General features: G+C 38.8%; 1 protein-coding gene across 1 annotated transcript in view; it reads left to right on the top strand.

Moving 5' to 3' along the window:
- Nucleotides 1-24,352, top strand: part of slc24a3 (solute carrier family 24 member 3) — a 108,555-nt gene that overhangs the window by 80,283 nt on the left and 3,920 nt on the right. The window contains exons 3-15 of the mRNA XM_067609355.1: nt 5,730-5,806; nt 10,924-10,998; nt 11,161-11,245; nt 12,212-12,315; nt 12,948-13,022; nt 13,137-13,162; nt 13,294-13,347; nt 13,478-13,605; nt 15,432-15,592; nt 16,610-16,850; nt 17,870-18,036; nt 21,676-21,790; nt 22,422-22,534. Of these exons, the coding sequence (XP_067465456.1) occupies nt 5,730-5,806; nt 10,924-10,998; nt 11,161-11,245; nt 12,212-12,315; nt 12,948-13,022; nt 13,137-13,162; nt 13,294-13,347; nt 13,478-13,605; nt 15,432-15,592; nt 16,610-16,850; nt 17,870-18,036; nt 21,676-21,790; nt 22,422-22,534 (1,421 nt within the window). The remainder of the gene's footprint in view (nt 1-5,729; nt 5,807-10,923; nt 10,999-11,160; nt 11,246-12,211; nt 12,316-12,947; nt 13,023-13,136; nt 13,163-13,293; nt 13,348-13,477; nt 13,606-15,431; nt 15,593-16,609; nt 16,851-17,869; nt 18,037-21,675; nt 21,791-22,421; nt 22,535-24,352) is intronic.

Below are 24,352 nucleotides of genomic sequence, written 5' to 3'. Positions count from 1 at the left end.
TCTGCCAAATGTTTAGTTGATGGCAGAGTCTCTTCATCAGAATGTGATAATCTGAGGAATCATCTGTTGTCTGTCTGACACACTTTACCTTCCTGCTCACGCAACATGATTGGCTGCTGTCAGACTGATTCAAAGGTTATGTGTTATCAGGAAAATAAAAAGTTTTTTAAAGTTTCAACCCCTTTTTTTTACTATAAAATCAATATAAATATAAAATCATTCCAAGGCTAAAGTCTAAGTGAAGTTGAGAGTCATTGTGTTAAAGTCAAAGTCTTTCAGTTTTTTTCAATTCTAGATCATCAATCCAGGTCATGTGATGTGTCATCTGCCTCCAAACTAACCACAACTTAAACAGACTTGGGATGTGCTGCACAATTTTGTATATGAAAGTGGAATTTCACACTCTTGACTGACTGCATCAGGGTTTAATCCATGTGAAATTCCATGTGACAAATTGAAAATATGTCAGAATTTCTGGTTTGGCACAAGGTTTTGGGATGTTTTAAGCACTCTGCTTAAAAAGCAACTATAAACTTGGCTCCTCCAACAGAACTACACAACCTTATATGCACACGCACGTGTGTGTGTGTGTGTGTGTGTGTGTGTGTGTGTGTGTGTGTGTGTGTGTGTGTTTGAATAGTAGATATTTCATGGTATGTTGCCTGTCCTCCCCTCAGGAAGCGTCTGTGTCAGTGCCAGGTTGAGGTTAAAGGAAAGAGAAAGGACAGCTTTGTGGCGATGGCCTGTGACACACACACACATGCACACACATACGGACACACAAACACACATCTCGGGTATAAATAGAGTTGGCCTGTGTCCATGCCTACGTTGGCCAGGTTCAGTGAGCCTCTAATCTGTGAATTGAAAACACAAAGACTTCTCATTGATGCTCCAAAAGGACCAGTCACGCCAGCGGGCTGAGACTGTTGTTGTTATTTCAGGGCTGCGGGATTGGTTAAAGCGTTGTCTCATCAGTATGTATGGAGCCTTGTGTGTGTGGTGTGTGTGTATGTGTGTGTGTATTTGTGTTGGTATAATTGTAAATGTGTGTAGGAATATGCACACAATAAGTGTCAGATGTGAGATGATACAGAGATTGAACTTAATTGTTTTCTTCCCTGCATGTTTCACAGGCGGCAGTGTGCTGTGCTTCTCTGTTTTTGTCCATATTGTGTACGTGTGTGTGTGTGTGTGTGTGTGTGTATGTTGCACTACTCTTGGCACAGGCTGTCTTGGCTGTGACGGTTCAGTGGGAAACACATTCCAGTGCTGGAAATGGCCTGGCAACGACAACGAAGCTGTTTTCTGACAGATTTTTACCAACAGAGTTGATAAGCACTTCTTGCTAACTGTGTGACTCTGTATTTGACATCTGAGGTGTTCAGATGATGCTCTTATCCAGTTACAAAGTCATAAACATGACAGTTCAAAATAGGCCTCGTATGAGCATTTTATAACACGAGTGAGGTATGGTTAAGAAAACTAAAACATATCACTTATTTTTCTTTAACATACCTGTTTGTGTACAGAACAAATCATTCATTAGTGATCTTTACAGGTGTTGGTAGGCGCATGTTGGACAGAACTAACTGTTTCCCTCAGCTTCCAGTCTTTCTGGTGATCTTAACTCACCACATCCTGACTCCAGCCCTGTTATTAACACACAGATATGATTGATATCCATCTTCTCATCTCACTCTTAAAGGATAAAGCTGGCAATCTTCTATATTCTTCTTATTGTCAACAAAAATCTCATGTGCAAAGCCAAACAAACAATGATCTCACTGTGTGTGTATCAAAAGCCTGATATTCCTTTGTGCCATAGATCTCCATTGTTGTCCAAAAACTATTAAAAACACATCAGTGAGCCACAACGCTGCACTGGGTGACATGTTCTCTCACCACAAAGATTACAGTCATGGTAGTTTGATTAGAAAAAGTTCCAAAGACTAATAATAGCCATCATGTTTTCAGTCTCTGGAGAGTAGTTCTGTGTATGGCAGACGCCAATGCGCTAGCTTTGTTGTGCTACATGTACAATGTGGTACAAAGTCAAGATGTTGTGATATGTAGCACAACAAGCTAACGAAGCTCTGTCAACTGAACCATGCATGTGCAGTGGCATCTACCTTCCACAGAACTACTCTCCAGAGACTGAGAACATGATCGCTGTTATAAGTCTGTAGAGAGTTTACATTACTGCATGGACATAGAATAAGAAGAAAATGTCTTTTTTCATTACTCTAACTTTCCCTTTCTGTTCACACTTAAGCTCTTTTTCATCATTTTTTTCAATGGAAGCTCCACATCATTCTTCATTTTGTCCTTTTCTTTTGTTTTTGCACCCTGTCACTCTCTCTCTCTCTCTCTCTCTCTCTCTCTCCCTTTTTCACACACTCTCTTTCTCCTTCTCTCTTTTCTCTCTCTCTCTATCTCTCCTCTCTCTCTCTCTGTGCTCCTGTCAGTTCCTATGAGCAGACAGGCCAGTGTTGTGTTTGGGCCACACAGGGCAGGCTGAAGCTGAAGCCGCCTGACTCACAGGCTCTCGGCTGTTGAGAGAGAGAATGTCACTGCACATTGGGTTGCCTTCACATTACACAAGCGCTCGCACAAACACACACACACACACAGCAAAGAAGCATACAGCACACAGATAGTACACACACAGAGCAAGCCAAGCAAATCCCAAATACACACAAACACACACACACACACACACATGGTCACGACGGACTGAAGCTATTTTTAGCCCGGCCGCTCGTGTGCAGACTCATATGCAACAGGAAATGCACATGATGGCTGTGAATGAGTATGCAGCATATTTTGGCATGTTGTGATTGGCTGCTGCTGTGGGGCAGTGATGGATTCATGGTGTCACCTCTGTCAGGTCAAAGATGGAGGGACAGAGTCGTGTCAAAGTGATATTTCACTGAGATCGGCTTCACGCTGAGTACGTGTGGAGCGTTTCATTTCAACTCTGGGACATTGCCTACTGTGGTTCAGGTTTTTGGTACCAGAACTTCACTGACTCCAAATATGTGCATGAAAATGCAGATTTTGCTGCTTCTGCAAGACAACTGTGATGTGATTCAATAGCTGTGACCCTGGAATGACACTGTCAATTCATCTCTTCTAAAAGGTTGAACACTGGAGCTGTTTCATCACCATTCGCAGTTGTGCCTTCACTTTTTTTATTCAATGCAGCGTGAGAGATGAGAGTGCCAAAATCCTGACGTAGCTTCTGTAACTCGAGGCGATCTCTCATTCAGCTTTCCTCTGACAAAATGAGTTGACTGGAGTTTACTACTACAGCACTTGCTTTTAGAGGTTGAAACCTTTGTGATTTTAACAAAGTTAAACAAGAATTGTCATCATAACTTGGTTTTGTCTGTATCCGTTATGCGGATATCGCCAATATTCGCTTTAAGTCAACACTTAAACTGTGTTTGTCTGCTGTCTAAAAACGACACTGATTGCTCCTCTGTGTCCTGCTGTTATCACACATGTCTGAACTAACAGTGACCCCTCGCTTATGAGAAATAGGGGTTGTTTTAAGGAACATTGAATAATCATTGAATTTTTTTTTTTTTAATTATTGTCCTTGTAAAAACTAGACAACATGACAGAGGAAGGTTGTGTTCCAAGACTGGATTATCAGTTATTTGTGTTTTTACAAATGTAAATGGGGTTCTGAATGAGGTTTTCTTACTTCTGGAACAGAACCCACAAGCTTTGGTTTTACTTCAGCTCTCTATAGTACACTTCAACAGCACGCTCAAAAAACGCTCTGCATGCTGACTGTTCTGAATATGCTGCTACACTACAGACCTAAAGGCTGCTTAGAATAGAATTGAGACAGATAAGTAGGTCTGCAACTAATGATTATTTTTTATCATTGATTCATTTGCAGATTATTGTCTTCATTCATTGATTGATTATTTTGTTGATAAAATGTCAGAACAACAGCACAAAACCCAAATATATTCAATTTCCAATGCTGTAAAACAAAAAAGAATAAAATACTATTATTTAAGACGCTGGTAACTGTAAATAGATAGCATTGATTCTTGTCTATTATTATTTATTTATATTTCTATAAGTGACTGAAATAAGTAATTGATTATCACAATCATTGCTGACTAAACTATTAACAACTAATTATGTTAATAAGTTGTTAATACAAAATACAAATTATTTTGAAACTTCCAAATCCTGGAACTCTCAGGTCTCAGTACATTAGTGGACAAGTCATCACTGCCTGGTTCCATCTAGAACAATCAGTTTTTTTGCTTAGTGTGTCCATTTTGCATGTGTTTGTGCTACATCCTCACTTTCAGGGCAACAAATGAGTGTGATCTTAGACTCACACTCAACCAGCCCAACCCTTGTTGAGTTTGGGAGGAAATTTTGGAGGCACTATGTATGACTATAATAAAATCAGGGTGTACACAGACTTGAATTGGATTTGTTCTTTGTACTGAGTGACAGCTGCTGTTTTGAAGCCTTGCTTCTGTTGTAATTGTGAACAGAAAAAAACCCAACAAAGTAAAATTATGCTGTTTGACCAAAGAAAGCAGATAGTCGGTGTGAATGAATCGTCTGAACTTGTACTGACATTCAGATACAGATGACAGGATGTGGGCTGGTCAGGTAGAGATGCAGTGGGCAAGTTTAGTACACAATGATACATAGGTATTATCATACATCAGTTCAACTTCACAAAATGGTTCTTGTAGACGATAATTAACTGCTGGAAGTATAAAAAAAGTATTGGAGAGTGGTTCCATAAACCATTGATGCCAGAATTCCCCCACCAGGTCTACCCAGACTAGAATCTGGACTTACACTAGAAGGCTTTATGGTGTTTTTTATGGGATTCTTCTCTGCCACTGGAAGAGTTGGACAAAGCCTGATTTTCCTGAAAGCCTATTGGTCTGTCTTGTTATACTTGTTATAGCTACCCCCATGTTCCCAGATCTGTTTTTGTTTCATTCTGTTACTTGTTCTTCATTGATATAAATTAACAATTTCGTATTATGTTGAATTATGTTTTTGTATCTATTGCAAAAGCTAATAAAATACTTGAATACAGGTGATGGGACTTTTTATATAACTTGAAGCCCTCCCTTGCTTGATATATTAGGGCTCTAGCTAATATGTATAACCATCGGTCTATAATAGCCAAAATAACCAGACACAGTAAATAATCAGACACAAATGTTAAGTTATTTTAAAAAGGAAAACAAACTAAATCTGTGTTTATTGAGGTACATCCGCTTTTTATTCTTTTTCTTTGTCTTTCACTTGCCCGGGGAATGTTTTGTCATAATTGGCATTTAGAGATTTTTGACAGATTGCTAACAGGCAAAAGGAGCTCATGAAAGAGATGAAACAGATCATGAAAAATGAGACATGACTTCTGTTCCTCAGTGTTTATCCTCAGATTCCCACACACAGTTTTATTTGAATTCATTGTTCTGCTTCTATTTCTCCTCCTCCTCACTGGATATTAAGTTCACTTGAGCTCAGTCGTCCATTTGACTCGTATCTGCTCGTCACCTTGATTTTATTTATTTGTTTATTTATTTGTGGTTGTTTGGTTGATGAGACATTCCACATGAGTCCCTCAGGATATCTTCCTTCACCTGCAGTTCATATTTATTTCTTTTTTTTTCTCCTTTCAGTGTTTGAGCATGTGTGTGTTTGTTTGTTTTTTTTCCCTGCAGCAATCCATGAGTTCCCCAGGGATTACTTCACCAACCAGGAGCGCATTGATGGAGCAGTGGGTCTGCATGTCCTCTGTGTGAGTGTCACCTGCACTACTGCATATACACACTTAGTACAGGGTGCTCAGGTTTGATATAGTCACTGCATTTCCAAAGTAGCTCTTGCTCTCTTCTTTGTGGAGGTTTAAATCAACGATACAACATTGGATACACTGTAAAAGGCCTCTGAGAAGGAAACAGGGAAGCTGAGATTGCAGAAAAAGGCCTTTAATAATACACAGTTTGAAAAATGATTCAAAAAATGCCAACTGATGAATAATAATTACTGCTGATATTTCCTCCTACCAGGGCTTTATCAGTGCTGAGATATGTCTTTAAGGCTTTTTATGCAGCAGCAAATCACTGTGCAGACTGCTCTGATTTAAATAAAACCATATACTGAACACTATATATAGCATATATACAGTACATACAGTGTGATTTAGCTATATTTGTGAGATGCATTCAGTAACACTAAAGCTAACACTAAGATGTTACTAATCTTGACCATTGACTGTCCCAGGGCCTCAGACCCCAGGGGGCCCCAAAAGTCCCACATTCACTGCATGTCAATTGGTGGAGGGAACCTGTGTCAAAATCTAGTTTTTCAGCTTTATTATTTCAGTTTATATTATTCTCACATGGTGAATATTCCTAAATAAAGTTGCAAAATATAACAAACTAACACAATTGAAGTATTATTCCAGCAGTGGATTATAGGTTGCAATCAGATAACATACACATTGCGCAGAGGGCAGTAGTTAGGGGCTGGGGGGGTGTCATTTGGGGCCCAACAGCACATGTTTTGCCCCAGGGCCCCCTTAACAGGTTAATCCAGCCATGACCAGCAGCCATACAATTGAAATTCAAAAATAGTATAAATTCTCAAATAAAATCCAGTATTCAAATGATAGGAATAAATAAAGGCTGGTGGTGAATAAAGGACGGCAGAAATATTGTTTTCATTCACAAATTAATTTCAAACTCTTCTGTGCTGTTTTTTATGTTATGCTACCAATAATGAAACTCAACAATGTTTTCTTACATTACATTACAGAAGTGGTGAGAATCATTGATAGTAACTTAACAGTAGTTAAAAAAAACTGCGTAAAAAGAGATTGAAATTAATGGTAGTAACCAGTCTCACAAAAAAAAACAAAAAAAACAGCAAAGTAGAAGTGACTGGAGTTTATTAATGAGTGAAAACAGCACTTCTGTTAAAAAGAGAAAGTCAGAGCAGCAGAGTGGTACTATGACACAAGTGTGTAGTTGTATAATAATGCTGTGGACATGTACATTGTGCATCTTAGTCAAATATGACAAAATAAAATAAAAACTCATAAACAGGAGAATTAAGTCTGGTGTGTAACCATTTTTACTAAAAGGCTGCTAATAAAGGCTGTGGTGAATATACTAGGTGTGATATTTACTATGGAGCAGAAAATCAGAAGATACTAAGATAGATTACGGAGCCAGGATGGAGCAAACAATACACTGGAATCAACACTCTGACACAATATCTCCTTTTGGAAGAACAACTCTTCCTCTTAATGAAAAGTTAAATGAAAAAATACACAAAATTCTAATTTGCCAATAAGTCTTTAGATTCAAAATTCAATTAGATCCCAACTTCCTTCAGTCACTGATGTGAACTCAATCCTTGCGTCCAACACATATCATCCAGAACTAGCTGGTAGTTCTGTTTGTACCACTGTGGAAGTGATAATGGTTTGTCCTAACACACTGTAGAATGTGTTGGTCATATGTGTGCAGAGACAAAATCTTTGAAGTCCTGGGTTTTAATCTTCTGCATGCAACTGAGTTTATCACTCCACTCCATTGGGTTGTAGCTCGCCATCAACCATCCAACAATATCCAGGCTCAAACTGTAGGTAGGTCCAAATACCTGACCTGTGATTGGCTTGGCTTGACAATAACGTTTCTCACGTAGCCCTCGCTGGAAGAACAGGAAGTTTTTGCTTTTTCTGCTGTCTTTGGCAAATTTGCTCAAAATTTTTAAGCTGTAATAATTTCTTTTAAATGCAGTCCATTTATTTACAGTAAACTTGATCACTAGAAAGGCCACAAACAGAAATGTTTCACTCATTTGGTTCTTTAGTTAACAGGATATATTTATTCGTTATTCTTGTTTGTTTTTTTCTTTTATATTTATTTATAATTATTATTATTATTTATCTATTTATCGTCAGGCCAAGCCAATTAGAGGCAGAGTGGTGTGGGTTATGCCTTTGCCATAGTAGGGTTCTTAAATTCACTTCTTGCTGTGGCTCAAAAGGAAGTGAAACCCTTTGCACATAGGTTTTGTCACATCACAAGATGGAAACTGATACCTGATTGGCTGTCTGAGCTAACCTCTTAAGTTCACATGTAAAAATGTTTAAAAACAACTGCAAATTAACACTAATAAAGGAAAATAATTGTGTATATCGCAAGATTAAATTGTCTGTTTATTTTTCCTCAACATGCATCTATCACATATCTTTGTCTTCAATTATTTTAAAGGTGCAGTGTGTAGGATTTAGTGGCATCTAGTGGTGAGGGTGCACATTGCAACAAACTTAAGCTAGATGCCACTAAATTCTACACACTGCACCCTTAAATTCTGACTTTTTAATAGTCTATAGTTTTTAGACTATTTAATATAATTGATATGTATTGTGTTTCAAATAAATGCCTGGTTCTCTCTGTAGTTTAGGCACATAGCAGCAGAAATTTGAGAATTTAGAATATAGCCCTAAACTAACACACACACACACACACACACACACACACACATAGACTACACTAAAGTGTAACTTCCCAGTGAGCTGACTGCCAGTGTGGCGTAATGTGGACGTGTTTGGCAGATGTTGAGCAGAGGCTTATGTGTGATGTGAGGACACACTGACTGACTGTCTGAGGATTCAGACATCAAACCTGCTCTACAGGCCAAACAGCGATTATGTGATTTTGTAACCTGAATTATAATAACACTACTTTCATCTTTGTGGAGTCCTAATCTGTTTATTTATCCTCAGTATACAATCCATGTCACTTCAACAGATAATGTAAATAGTAACAAAAAGTTCATTTTTAAGCCATTCTGAAGAAGGAATACCCCTTTTATATTTACATATCAACAAATATGTCGAGCCAAACTGTCTCTTAAGAGAAGTCCATCTGATGGACATCTATGTACAACCATCTAAAAGTTTTTCCCTTTTTTATACATGCAAAGCAAAGTGTAATCCCTGTATCCAGCCATTGAAATTACTTAAAATTTCTACTTTCTTTTAGGGACGGGATAGTAGAGATAATCCATGGCAAGCTGTATAATCATAGTATAATAAATATAATTATATTATATATGCACTTCCCTACTCCTTTTTTTTCTTTCTCTCTATTTTTAACTGCATGGTTTGGAGTTGATTATTCCACTTGCTACCTGCCAGTTTTTTTGTTCCATTTCCTGTTATGTCTCTTATCTTACAGTTGCTATTCTTGGCTATATGAGACAAAAGTCACATCCACATATTTTAGGAGGTCATGTGACCAGATACTGCCACAGATAACACATCAGATTAAAAGGACAATATTTGCAGATATTTAACATTAGTTTACAGCTAGCCCAGCTAGCTTGCTTTGTGTTGCAGCAGTAGCTCAATGTCTGCACTGTGCACTGCATTAGGGATGAAGAAATATTGTATTAGCACATTTTGAACAGCGACACTTACACTTAGACAACTTCTATTATGATATCATATTGTTATAAACACAAAATAAAACACAAATACCAACACATTCTGTCCAGTCAGCTCAGTCACATCAGAGCAGCTGATATGTGTGGGAGAAATTATGTAATTAACACTCAATGTTTGTAAGACTGGTATAGAAGAAGTCTTATTTTCTTCCAGCTATGGCAGTCCTTCACATTATACATTCTATTGTCAAATTGCTCAGATATTTGCTGAAATGTAGGTACAAGTTGATCACAAGCAGCAAAATTCAAAGTACACAACACAGCACATTTACACTTCTGGTGTAGACAGGAAGTTAAAAGACAAAGCAACAGTGTCTGAGCACTTTTCTTGTTGCTGAGACGCATGAGATCAATAGGCTCTGCAGAGTGCATTATTTTTCTATACTATATGGGTCTAAGGCCACATGCCAGCCATCAGTCGTAGTCAGGAAATATTCCATAATACAGCCTACACCCAGTTTACTGTAGGTGTAAAATTAGTCAAGACAATACATTAATTAATTGTACAACTGAACAAGCCTCAAATAAACAAAAAATGTCCTGCTTTACAGACTGTCTTATAGTGTTTTTTTTTTTTCATGGACACCAGTGATTGAAACTGCTGGCTGCCATGTATTTGTTCATATACCTCCATAGTTCACTTGCTCACAATGCTGTGTTTTTTCAAGGATTTAACAAAGCACATTAATGTATTTTTGACAGCCTGCATGCCCAGAGTGCAGCAGTAAATCTAATTTATATAGCCAATACTGAAAGATTACGTACTGCCCTGCTCTGCCCTGTTACCTCGTCTGTTGAACAGACATGTTATTCAGCCTGCAGTTGCTGTCCTTTCAGCACCACAGCTGCTGCTGCTGCTGAAGGGATTAAGAACTAATTCACACTCTAAACCAAAATAAACAGTCATGTAGCTAAAGTCAAGTCCACTAATACATTCTTCTACTAGGCTTACTTTTACAGTAAATGACATGGTTGCATCCAGTCAGTTTTGTGTTGCTTCAAGTGTGAATTTGGAATAACTCACCACTCCCTGCGTTGGTCAGTAGATGAGACACTTGGCTTGCACTCTGCGACATGCTTGAATATTGACAAGTTTGATCAGACAGACCTCCTCAGCATCTTCTCTGCTGTATCCTTCAAGTCAATTCTTTCAGCACTCATCTGGACAAGTCTGTATTACACTGTTTAAAAGCTAAAATAATTATTGAGCCTTTTCAGTGTAAGACACTAGTAAAGTAAGTATTATCAGATGAATGATGGCTGTAGCTGTGATTCCACTGTAAACAGAGAACAATGGAGCTTTAATACCCAATGTTTTTTCAGCATGTGTCCTGGCCATGTGTGTGTTGTTCCTCACCTATGTGTGTGTATGTGTGTGTGTTTTGGCCCCTGCAGGCAGTCTACATGTTCTATGCCTTGGCCTTGGTGTGTGACGACTACTTTGTCCCCTCACTAGACAAGATATGTGAGGTAAGAGAGCACTGCAAGTTATTATTGCACTTCCCCTGAGCTTACGTCACCACACAAGAACTCTCTTAGTAATGCTTTGAGATGCATTTCTGTTCAGAAAATGCTTTTCTTTCATTCGTTCATTCCTTTTTGTGTCTCTTTCTGTGACTCTCTTAACATCAGCGTCTTCATCTGAGTGAGGATGTTGCAGGAGCGACTTTCATGGCAGCAGGCAGTTCAGCTCCTGAACTGTTCACTTCTGTCATTGGTAAGAATAACACACACACGTAGCCATAAATTTGTATGCATGTGTATGATGTGCATGTGTGTGACTACATGCATGTGTATACACATCATATGCTTATAGCTCACAGTAACATATCTATAGCAGCAAAGTTGCAAGACTCATGTTTAACAGTTAACATTAATAACTGTCTTTTACTTGTATTAGACCTCCACTTAAGATTGGAGAAATATAGAAAAGAAGAGAAAGGCTGACAGTGTACCACATGCAAATTGTTTTGTGCATTTTTTATATTTTTTCCATTTAATTTTTGTGCTACATCATAGTCTCAAGCGGCTCCTGCAGCAGAAATGACATATGTTAACCTCATTAAATTTAGTAGAACCTAATAATTGTTATTCATTGTTTGTGGTTTGTGTATATACAATATTTTGGTCCCTAACATTTTGGCTTATGAAAATGATACAATGTCTGCTTATGACTTTTCATTATACTGTGAACAACTCATGTGAACATGAGTTGTGAGCAGTTCCACCTTATTTGAAGGATTTTCTGTATATTTCTTTATATTATATTATATTTTCTTTTCTATTCCTTTAATCTGGTGACCAGATGTTTTTGTGGGATCTTGTGGATCCCCAGGTTGAGAAACACTGACTTGGGCTATTATGATACTGTGAACGGCATTAGGCTTATTCAATGAATATTCTATGTTTATATATATGTCATTTTTTTTAATTTGAGCCAAATTAAAAAAAAAAAAAATTAAAATGTGTAGATTTGCTGAAATTGAAAAATATTGTTATTATTAATCTTAACTAAATTATTATTCTGTTACAATAAGCAGTGTAAATACAGCACTTTGGTACTCACACCACAGAACCATCTCAATACAATCAAAAAAACCCAAAACAAATAGGATTCATCCCTAAAATGTGAGCTGATAGCTTGTCCTGTGCAGTAATCAGTGTTTTTGTGTGTGCTGTGCAGGAGTGTTCATCACTAAAGGGGATGTCGGGGTCGGCACCATCGTGGGCTCGGCCGTCTTCAACATCCTCTGCATTATTGGAGTGTGTGGGATATTTGCCGTACAGGTACAGTACAAAAAAACCAAAAAAACCCATTATTAAATATGTGTCCATGAGAACAATAAAAGTAAACCAACATGTGTCCATGAGAACAATGAAAGTAAACCAACAAATAGCCAGACAAAGACCAGACCTGTCTCTCTCAAGCCTGTGGCAGTATTTATTCTTTAAAAAAAAGATTTGTTTTTTTAATTCTCTGCCTCAAGCAACTGAACATTTTTAGCAGTGTGCTCAAGTTGATACATTACAGTTCACATCAAAAACCTTGGATGGAAACTACACTCTCTTTCTACATAACTCCATTTATTTTGCAGCAGAAGTGTGTGAGTCAGAAAATGCTATCTGTCCCGTTCACCGCTGTAATCCCACAAGGAAAGGAGAAACATACTTGAAAGATTTTTTTTCCAATTTAAATTGCATATTACATAAGACTCTCACACACTCACACACACACACACACACACACACACACACACACACACACACACACACACACACAGAGCCTGGTTTATCTTGTTAGTAGTGCACAGTAGTGAGTACCTTGCGGGATGTGTTACCCAACAGGACAAAAAATGTAGTTCAGTGTCTACAAGTTTTATTACTGTCTCACTCCTTCTCCCTGTCTGTCTGTCTCCCAGACAATTCGTCTGTCCTGCTGGCCTCTGCTCAGAGACTCTGTCTACTACACCCTGTCTATCTCTGCTCTTATAGTGGTAAGAAACGGCTTGATATCACACACGCTGTAAAAATGGTCATCCTAGTCCATACTGATGACATATTCAAGTCCATGATTTTTACTTCTCTAATTTTTCTCTTCCATATTACAGTTCATATATGATGAAAAAGTGGTTTGGTAAGTCTAATTTATAGAAGTATTGATTGCTTAACAATCACTACAAGACAATCAGTACTTTCACTTACAGCTGTAAATTACAATTCACAAAGTAATTCACATAGTTGATTGATCTGCACTGTGTTTTCCAGGTGGGAAGCTCTCACATTGATTCTGATGTATTTCGTCTACATTTTGATCATGAAGTAAGTGTGACAATGTAACAGAGTTGAAACAACTGGCTTTTTTAAAGGATGGAAGGTTCCTGATTGAGAAAACCAGTCACGGGGGCAATTCTTAAGTGTTGGACCTGAATTTACCTGACGTGTCTTCCAGGTTGAACTCCTATGTGGTTCGTTTTCTGGAGAGGCGGAAGAAGAATTCGCCCAGTTTGAGGAACGGAGCAGCCAATAATGCTGAACTCGACGATGGCTGTGATGCTACTGCTGTTCTACTGAAGAAAGGTACAATTTTTGTCTAACAGGGATTCTTCCTATTGTCAGTATGTTATGTATATTATGCTATAGTAATACAGTAAGTTCCACAGTTCTTCTTACCAACTCTAAAGCCTTGTAGCTCCTTACTTTATATAGCAGTAATACCTTACTGAATAAGAGTCTAAATTATGTTGAAATCTTCCCAAGTTCAAATCCAGCATTATTTCTTTACCCAATAATGTAATAGTTGAGCAATAGCTATAAGAAGTAGTTTTGTCATCCACATATGAATGACGTTTCCCTGTATTGTTGCCAAGTGGAAGCATGTGCATTTTAAAAAGCAGTGGCCCAAGGATTGAGCCTTGTGGAACCCCTGTTCTTTATGTTGGAAGAAAACCAGTGAAGAACAGGCCTCATAACTGAATTCTGTCAATGAAAATGTCATGATGAACCATGTCAAAGACAGCGGTTAGGTCAAGCATAGCTAAAACAGGTATTTTTGAATCATTGCTGATCTTAAGGTCATTTGTTACTCTGATAGGGGCTGTTTCAGTGTTGTGATTACAGCTGAAACCAGACTGGAACACAGTGTATACACTGTGGATGAAAATGTAATTGTCCAGATGTTTATATACAACTTTATACAACCTAGAAGTAAGTAAAGGAAGGTTTGAAATTGATCTGTAGTTACTAATGACAACTGGATCTAGGTTCTTTTTCTTCAGTAAAAGTGAGACTAAAAATCTGAACCTTGTATCCTTTAAGTAGGAGCAATTGAGTGTATTCTGGGTAACCGTGCTTCACCCCAGCACAGAACTGTGGAGGAATGAAAAAATACCTGTTACAATTACAATTTACTGAAAAAAAGATGAATCTAGGAATAATTAACATTGGAGGGAAAATGTCAAAAAGGCTACACATGATCTCCAAATGTTTTCCTTTCCTTTTCTCTCTATAGCATTTTGAGCAAACCAATAATTGAGTTATATTTTCCTCTTCTTCTCAGCAGGTTAATGTATCAGCTCTTGGCGCTGACAGTCTTGGCCAAGCCTGGTTAACATTTAGCTAGGCTAAACATGTTTGTTTAAGTTTCAAGCCAGAACTTTCAGAGTTTCTCAGTCGTTATTACAACTTGGATGCTGACGTGAACACTATTTACAAGCGGGAAATTCATATTTACGATAACTCAGATATGATGTTAACCCACAATGGTCTAGGGCTTCTGGGTAATTGGGTTTGTTAAAGGCAGCTAAAAACAGAGATACTGAATACACAACTATAATAGATTTTTTTTAAATTACTGTCTTTATACAAACATATAGAGCGAACAACACAAAATACTGTTGTGGCTCTGTTCCAAGGCTGGATTTTTAGTCATTTACGTTACTACAAATGTCAATGGAATTTTTAATCAGGTTTTCTTACTTCTAGAGCAGAACTGGCTCTCTATAGACCCATCATATCTTTACGAAACCAGCCTTTTACTGCAAACAATCATAGTTTCACTCAATCAAGTCTTACCCCACAAACTCTTTACTGCCTAACCATGTACTCATGTCTTTTTGGCACAAGGTGATACCTGTTAAAGAGATAAGAAATGGTTAAGCGTCACATTTTGACTGCAGAGTTGCATGATTAAATGTGAGGCAGCCAGCTGTGTGGAATACATTCAGTCCACTCTATCATTGAGGATTTGATTGTGTGCTACTAAGATGTACTGTATGTTCTTGCACATATATAACATGGTGGAGAATGCATGGACATGTCTACTAGTAGTCATGAGTACACATGTACATATATTGTGTGATTACATGCATGTGTGTGTGCTTGTGTGTTTTTGCGTGTGTCAACAGCAAACCACCACAGGAAGCCGTCGGTGCTGATGGTGGACGAGCTGCTGTCAGCTTACCCCCACCAGCTGTCCTTCTCTGAGGCAGGCATGAGGATCATGATCACCAGCCATTTCTCCCCGAGAACCCGTCTCACCATGGCTTCACGAATGCTCATCACCGAGGTAAGGACACACACAGAGGCACACTACAGCTGCACGTTTGATGGAAAAAGAGATTGCTGCCATTTTCAATTTGAAACAGGCTGCAGTGTGTTTTTCTTTGAGGGAAAAGACAGACTCTTTAACAAGGTAATCTGGTGCTTCACACAGACCCCAGCCGACAAATCAGCTTCAGTGCTGAGGATTCCAGGCATTACTAGTTATTTATATTTTTCAAGGACTAGACCAAGATGCCGTGTCCAGAAGAATGACTACGTTTCATTTGCTGTTTTACAAATGAAACCCTAACCCTCAAATTTCGCTTGTTGAAGCCATTGATATAAAAAAAAAAGACCTTTCAGCCTTCACTTCCTGAAAGTCCACCTTAAGTCTGCGTCTCCTGCCACACTCCTTCTTATAGTTTATCACCCTCCTAAACTCAGATAGGTTTTCTTTAGAAGAATTGGGTGAAATGCCATCCAAAATCACAATTGACTTTAATAACATTAATGCTAACACTTTATATTAAGGGTAAAAAACATACACTTAAAGTAATACTTAATGCATGAGTTACAATGATTTAATGCATGAATGAATCAGGATGTACCATGAATTCCTGTTGCTCACCAATAACAAATGATCAAGTCGCTTCTTGATTACTACAAGATGATGTGATTAGTTAACACTTAATAAATCACCAATTAATAAATGTTAATTCACACATTCTAGACATGTTTTAAGACATAGACATACTCTGCTTTGAATAATAATTTGGGTCTGATATGTTTATTCCACAGATAAGTTCTTAAAATGATATCTGTTCCTCCTGTGTAATTGAAAAATTCTGATTTCATGAATATGCAAATGCATAATGAATATGCTTGTAGGTGCTCAACTTTTAAGGTGAGCACAGAGAAAAAACACATTTTTGAGTGGAGGGAGACTTTTAGGTAGAATTTCCATTAGTGAAATATGCTTCACTCAGAGCCTATGTGTACAGTGATGTGTGTGTTTCTGTAACCGTGTGTGTTCATGATACAGAGGCAGCGTCTAATCAACACTCGGACTTTAACCAATGGCGACTCTGACGTCCCAGTGAAAGGAGGGAGCAGGCGGGGCATAGAAAACGGGCTGTCTGGGGCAGAGAGGGGTGCAAACGCTCATCATGACGAGCGAGAGGCGGGCAACGAGACGGAGAATGAGGACAACGAGAACAACGAGAATGATGAAGAGGAGGAAGAAGAGGATGGAGAGGGACCCTTTGTACCCTTCCAGTGCCCAGGTACTAGTTGGAGATGGATCTGACAGGAATAGTTCTACTTTGTGTCATTGTAGTTGAAAGCATTTTGGACAAAATGCTTATATATGCTTTCTTTCCAAGTTTGAGATGAGAAGATTGATATGAAGCTCATGTCATTATCTACGTTTGAGCTGGAGTCAGGATGTGGTTAGCCTTGCTTAGCATAGAGACTGGAATAGTTCCAGCATGTAACTCCTGCTGAAACCACAGTTTGTCTTTTTAGCCTTTCTGTTTATGTACATATTTAACAAACAAGGTACAGCATGTTAGCTTTAGGTGTGTTGGTAAGTGTTTTTTTTACTTTGGAGTGAGCCAGGCTAGCTGTTTCCCCCTCCTTCCAGTCTTTATGCTAAGCAATATAACAACTTCCTGCCTCTAGCCTCGTACTCAACGTACAGACATGAGATTGCAAAGAAAGTGAATCTTCAACTTTTCCTTTAATGTGGGAGCTTCACGTTTTGTATTTGTGGTCATGAAAATGTGGTACATTCGTCTTACAATACAAGTTTTCGAATGGTTGCTGTTGGATTGTTTGAGGTACAAGTGAAAGAATTTTTTTCCCCAAATTGCAGGACAGGACACTCTCTCCTTCAGTGTCTATTCCACTACCAGTCTCTTGTGTTTCAATCCACCACAGTGTTTGTCTTGCACAGAGACAATCTCCATTAATCAGCACATCATTCAGACACAACTGCAGGCATTTTAAAATCCATTTTTGATGAAATCATAACCAAATAGATAAAGGTGCTCTTAAGTTTTTATCATGTTTTGTTAATGAGGAATGATTTGGTTAAAACATGGAACTTTTTTATTTTTTGTTCATCACAACTGTGTTTGCTATTTATCTTTCATTGATGTTGCTAGCTGCTGATGCAACAGTTAAGATTTTTATCAAATCAAGCGTGTTTTAATTAAATCATGTCTTTATCAAAATTTAATTTTGAGTTTATCAGGTTAAGATTTTTTTCCTTCCTTACCTCGTACATTCTGTGTGTATGCAGCTGGTGTGTGTAACAAGCTGAAGTGGCTGCTGGCCTGGCCTCTGTGCCTGCTGCTGTACTTCACCGTGCCCAACTGCTCCACACCTCGCTGGGAGAACTGTTTCATGCTGTCCTTCGTCTTCTCCACCCTGTGGATCGCTGGCTTCTCCTACATCATGGTCTGGATGGTGAGCACCGGGAGTAAACAGAGGGAGGTGCAAACATGGATCCAGGCAAAGAGACAGGCGTAGAAAAACAAATGTGTAGAGAGGTGGACAGAATAACAGAAAGACAGACATGAAAAGAAGTTTAAAATAACTAAATAGGAAGCCATGCAGGCCAGTTATATTGGAGAGCAACAGTTTACTGTTTTTGTTTCATAATCAGATGATATGTATTTTAAAAGCCCATATAGAGAAAGGCATTGCAAATCAGCTTAGGCTATAAAGGCTGTGGTACGTGGCATTGGTTCATGATACATACTTGAGTCTTTAAAAATGAGCATTAAATGAATAAAATAAAATGAGGTTAAAGGAGAGACACAAACTAGAATGAAATCCTGGAGCCATAAAAGGCTATAACCCATTCTAAAAGATCCCCATCCACACATGCTTTAAGACATAAACTTACTCTGCTTGAAATAATACACTATATTGCCAAAAGTATTCACTCACCCATCCAAATAATTGAAATCAGGTGTTCCAATCACTTCCATGGTCACAGGTGTATAAATCAAGTACCAAGGCATGCAGACTGTTTCTACAAACATTTGTGAAAGAATGGGTCACTCTCAGGAGCTCAGTGAATTCCAGCGGGGTACTGTGATAGGATGCCACCTGCAACAAGTCCAGTCGGGAAATTTCCTCGCTCCTAAATATTCCACAGTCAACTGTCAGTGGTATTATAACAAAGTGGAAGCGATTGGGAACGACAGCAACTAAGCCATGAAGTGGTAGGCCACGTAAAATGACAGAGCGGGGTCAGCGGATGCTGAGGCACATAATGCGCAGAGGTCGCCAACTTTCTGCAGTCAATTGCTACAGACCTCCAAACTTCATGTGGCCTTCAGATTAGCTCAAGAACAGTGAGTAGAGAACTTCATTATGGGTTTCCATGGTTTAGCAGCTGCATCCAAGCCATACATCACCAAGTGCAATGCAAAGCGTTGAATGCAGTGGTGTAAAGTACGCCACCACTGGACTCTAGAGCAGTGGAAGCGCATTCTCTGGAGTGATGAATCGTGCTTCACCATCTGGCAATCTGATGAACGAGTGGGTTTCTGCAGTTGCCACAAGAACGATATTTGTCTGACTGCATTGTGCCAAGTGTAAAGTTTGGTGGAGGGGGGATTATGGTGTGGGGTTGTTTTTCAGGAGCTGGGCTTGGCCCCTTAGTTCCAGTGAAAGGAACTCTGAATGCTTCAGCATACCAAGAGATTTTAGACAATTCCATGCTCCCAACTTTGTGGGAACAGTTTGGAGATGGCCTCTTCCTGTTCCAACATGACTGTGCACCAGTGCACAAAGCAAGGTCCATAAAGACATGGATGAGAGAGTTTAGTGTGGATGAACTTGACTGGCCTGCACAGAGTCCTGACCTCAACCCGATAGAACACCTTTGGGATGAATTAGAGTGGAGACTGAGAGCCAGGCCTTCTCGTCCAACATCAGTGTCTGACCAAATGCACTTCTGGAAGAATGGTCAAAAATTTCCATAAACACACTCCTAAACCTTGTGGAAAGCCTTCCCAGAAGAGTTGAAGCTGTTATAGCTGCAAAGGGTGGACCGATTTCATATTAAACCCTATGGATTAAGAATGGGATGTCACTTAAGTTCATGTGTGAGTCAAGGCAGGTGAGCCAATACTTTTGGCAATATAGTGTATGTGTCTGATATGCTTTTTCCACAAAAAAAGCACATCAGTAAAAAGTCCAAAATCATCACGTTCATAGGTACGTGCCTTAGACTTAGATTTAAGGTGAGCACAGAGAAACCTTCCCCCTTCAGCAGATAACATCATTCTGCACAGTTACGGTCAAACATCTATTAAAGGAACAAGAATAATCTGCTAGTCTGCAAAAGCCTATATGATAATAAGTTATTTTTATTTGTCATATTGTTGTCATATCTCCATTTGCAATTAACATGTGAAAATAATAACAAGTAGCCCCAACCATACAAATGTTGATTAAATGATTGGATATTGTCATTTGGTAAAGGCTGGTAGAGAAGGAATATCAGAGAAAATAGGTAATAAGGGAAATTTAATACCATACTGACAAGTGCAGACAAAAAAATACACAAGAAGAGACTGCAAACAAAATCAATACTGGCTTTATTCTTGTCATTTGCACCCTGAGCAGTGCAAAAAAAGGAGTCACATGCTACTTAAAGTGCAAATGGGGATAACGGCTTTCAAGAAAGCAGCAATGGCAGCTGGTAAACTACTACTATATTGTTCATTTTCACAAATGCTGTGCTGTAACAGCATACAGGTGTGTGTCTCTGTATCTTCTCTTAAATTTACTAGAATTTTAAAGCTGCACTTAGTAGCTCTACGGAGGGTTTTAGTGTCTTTTGGCTCATTGTGGTTTTACATTATGTTGGTTTTACTGGCAGCAACTTCACTGTTTCAGTTCAGTCTCACCACTTCTATCAACCCTTTACACTACCTGTGAGGTACCAAACAGCAACAGCAGCAGCAGTAACTAGCTGGTGAATATAGAGGAGCATTTAGCCGCTAAAGAGAGACCAAAAAAAAAAAAAAAGCTAAAAGAAAAACTGATATTGGACTTACATTCATCATGTGGACAGAGACAGAAGCACGCCTCCAAATTAATGCTAATGTTGCTCCTTGTCTGCTGGATGTGTAATTAGACAATGTTTGCTAACACATTAGCCATATCAACTTTACAAGGCCATAATATGTCAACCGTGTAATGGCTGTTGTAAAGTTGATATGGCTGATGTGGTGGCAAACTAACCTACACATCCAGCAGACATGGAGCAACATTAGCATTTATCTGGAGTCAACCTGAAATAAAATAAGCTTTAAAGTTACAGTGATAGATTTTTAGGCCACTTGGTTGCAGCAGGACAAGCTGTAATCTCAACACTGCCATATTAACACCTTATAAAGTTTATAAGTCAAATAAATTGACTTATAAAGTTGAAATGGTGAACCTCTTAGCTAATAATTGTTAGCTAACTATGTACACATTCAGCATACATGGAGCAACATAAAATATCTGCCTCTTTATTTAGCATTTATGCTAAAGGAAGCTAAAAGGCAGTGAATATAGTGGAGCATTTATGTGCTCCACCATATTAATCAGCTAACGCTAGTTGCTGTCTGTCTGCTGTTTAGTGCTGCTTAGGTAGCGTGAATTTATCAGAGCTTTTTAGCTGAAAACAGCTGCCTGCTGCTGCTGGAAATGAGGGTAATAATTGCAGGCTGGAAAATGAAATAATTTTGCTAAAAGGCGCTAAAAAGCTTCATAGAGTTCAGAGGAACTAGAGTAAGGTGAAATTTCATTGTCAGTTTGTCACTGTGGGCAATATATTTTACATTGGACATTTGATCCATTGTTAGTTTAGAAAATATTGATTATAGTGCAGCTTTGGGTTTTTGAGAACTAAAGTAATGATTTTTCCTTTTATTTTTCAATTAAGTGCAAAATTAATGAATACATCATAACATCATTTTGGGTTCAAAACCTGTCTCATACTGTTCCCGTCTTCCTCCTGTCAACCTAAGTAAAAAGAACACACATAACTGCCAAAATATAAGCAGTAATAGTCCGTCCCTGTGTTTGTCTCTCTGTCAGGTAACAGTGATAGGCTTCACACTCGGTATCCCAGATGTAATCATGGGCATCACCTTCCTGGCAGCCGGCACCAGCGTCCCTGACTGCATGGCCAGCCTCATTGTCGCACGACAAGGTAATCACACACACAAAATGACAGATTACCAAGCTGTCATTTAACACATACACACACACACCTACGGCCCGATAGAAGCCAAACAAGAGAATCAAAGTGAAGCAACTATCAAAGAGCTGGAGAGGAGAGGAGAGGAGAGGGGGATGACAGAGATAGAGATGGGCAGGGAGGAGTGTATGGAAGGGTAAAGATCGTGGGCCTGTCATCTTTTTCCACCGTCCCTCTTCCGTCCCTGTGGTGAGGCTGTAAAAGAAAGGGGGGCGGTGAGGGAAGACAGCGCGATAGGGTCCCTTCCTCCATCCTTTCATCTGTGTTTATTCTTGTTCCTGTCATCAAATATTTAAACGGTTCTGTCTGTCTGTCTGCGGGGGCTCACTGGGAGACACGCGCTCGCCACCGCAGTTTAGTCCGTCCATCCTTGTTTCTCTGGGATGTCAGTTGGATACATAGCTCCACTGATTTCACCTGTGTTGACCTACCTACATTTCAACTTGTCACCGCCCCCCCCCCACACACACCTTCCTGTCTCCTCATTGCCCAAACACCTTTCCTTTCATACAGTCTCTTGGGACCTTTTCCTGTCTCCTCTGTTTCTGCTGCTGTACAACTCCTTCTCTGATTGTGTGTGCAGGAATGGGAGACATGGCAGTGTCCAACTCCATCGGCAGCAACGTATTTGACATCTTGGTGGGGCTTGGTCTCCCCTGGGCCCTTAAGACCCTGGCTATCAACTACGGCTCTGATGTAAGTAGCGGTCACATGATCCCAATTTATCAGAGTTAATGACTTTGCAGATTTTTTTCATTATATGACATAAGAACTTACATTTTGGTGCTACTACAACATCGAACCAAGACATTCTGATACACGCTTCCCCAAAGGGTCACAAGATAGGAAATAAAAAGATCACCACTGCTACCCCAAACTTTGTTTATTTTTCTGACTTTTTTTTTTCAAATATTTGCTTTTCTCTTGTGAAACACATACCAGTTTTACCTCTTCAGCACTTCACAAATTTTTCAGATGAAACAATCTGAGAAGGGTTTGGTTTGGTTAAACTTTTCACAGCTCATAGATATATGCAAACTGTGACACGGGGTCATGAATATAAAGGGTCATAAGCCTAAAAAGGTTGGGAAGCAGTGTCCCACAATGACACTTAAATCTGCTGGGCTACAGAATGAGCCCAGATGGAATTTCTTTAAAGGGTAAGTTCAACTAAAAGCACCACAAACCAAATTCCTTTCCATTATATTGGGGTGAAGGCATAAACAGATAACTTTATACCTGGACAAATACAACTAAACTATCTGCATGGTTATATATCAGTAAAGGGGAGTGAGAAAATATGTTCACCTAAATAATTTATGTCATGTTTCATCATGTAGGATGAACAAGGAACCATAAACAATATCAGATATATTTATTGTTCAATGTGAAATCCATATTTTAGTGTAAAGGAGTAAACATGAAAACGTTGTCTCTCACTATGTATTTGCATTTGGTGGTACAGATAAGAAACACAGAATATTTTCTAAAGCTTAAATTTTCTTTGTGCCTTGATAAAACAGCAGCTGAAGGATAAAGTGAGAAAATATGATAGAGATGCTGCACAATAATCTGTGCACTTGAGATAATAACAACCAGCTGGGTTATGAAAATCATCTCAAATACACCAAAAAAAGTCAACATGATAAGCTAATACACTGCTACATGAGATAACATGAACCACAAGATAGAAAAATAGAACCACAAAAAGCAATTAAGTGGCAGAGAAATAAGCATGAACAGAGGCTGTGAGGGAGGTAAGCATGGTAATAAGTGTTGTGTGTGTGTGTGTATGTGTGTGTGTGTATGTGTATGTGTGTGTGTGTGGAGGGAGAGAGAATAAGTGTGGAATTAGTTGCAGAGTTACTGGTTTGATAATGAAAGCAGCTGGGTTCTATACTGCACCACCTCAAATTATGACACAAATAAATTGAATTAGTGTTTTTCTATTGTACAGACAGATTGAACAAGCCAGAATTTTTTTTTTTTTTTGCAAATGTAGTTAATCATTTTTAAAAAAAATAAAAGCATAATTTGTGTTCAGTCCCCATTGATTTAGATGGCAGGAAGTACTCTGACAATGTACTTCAAGTAGATAGAAAGTGAAAGGTTTGTACTGAGGAGCACATTTGTTACTTGTATTAACTGCAAGGAGCCTGCGTTCTGTAGATCAGTGGTTCCCAAACTGGGTGCTGTGGCCACCCTGGGTTGCCATGAGGATGGAACAGGGGTGCCACGAGATTAATCATTGTTTATCTATTGTGCGTATTTAATGTTTCACAACATTACAAAAATTGGCAACATTTACATTAACTACGTTTCATGTTACATTTTCAAACATAAAAAGCCTAGTTTTGCTAAGCAATAAATAAATAAATAAGCAATAAGTATCAAAATCACCATATTAAAAACTGTAATATGCAGGTAGTCGCAGCTGACGTGACAACTCACTGTTGCCAGTTGTCATAGTAACACAACATGCTTTCCGGCTCGGGAGCTTTGCAGCAGCGATAG

The sequence above is a fragment of the Thunnus thynnus genome, chromosome 14 (assembly GCF_963924715.1).
Source record: "Thunnus thynnus chromosome 14, fThuThy2.1, whole genome shotgun sequence".
NCBI classification, from domain to species: Eukaryota; Metazoa; Chordata; class Actinopteri; order Scombriformes; family Scombridae; genus Thunnus; species Thunnus thynnus.
The sequence above is the reverse complement of the archived record's forward strand: the minus strand, read 5'-3'. Positions and strand labels throughout refer to the sequence as shown.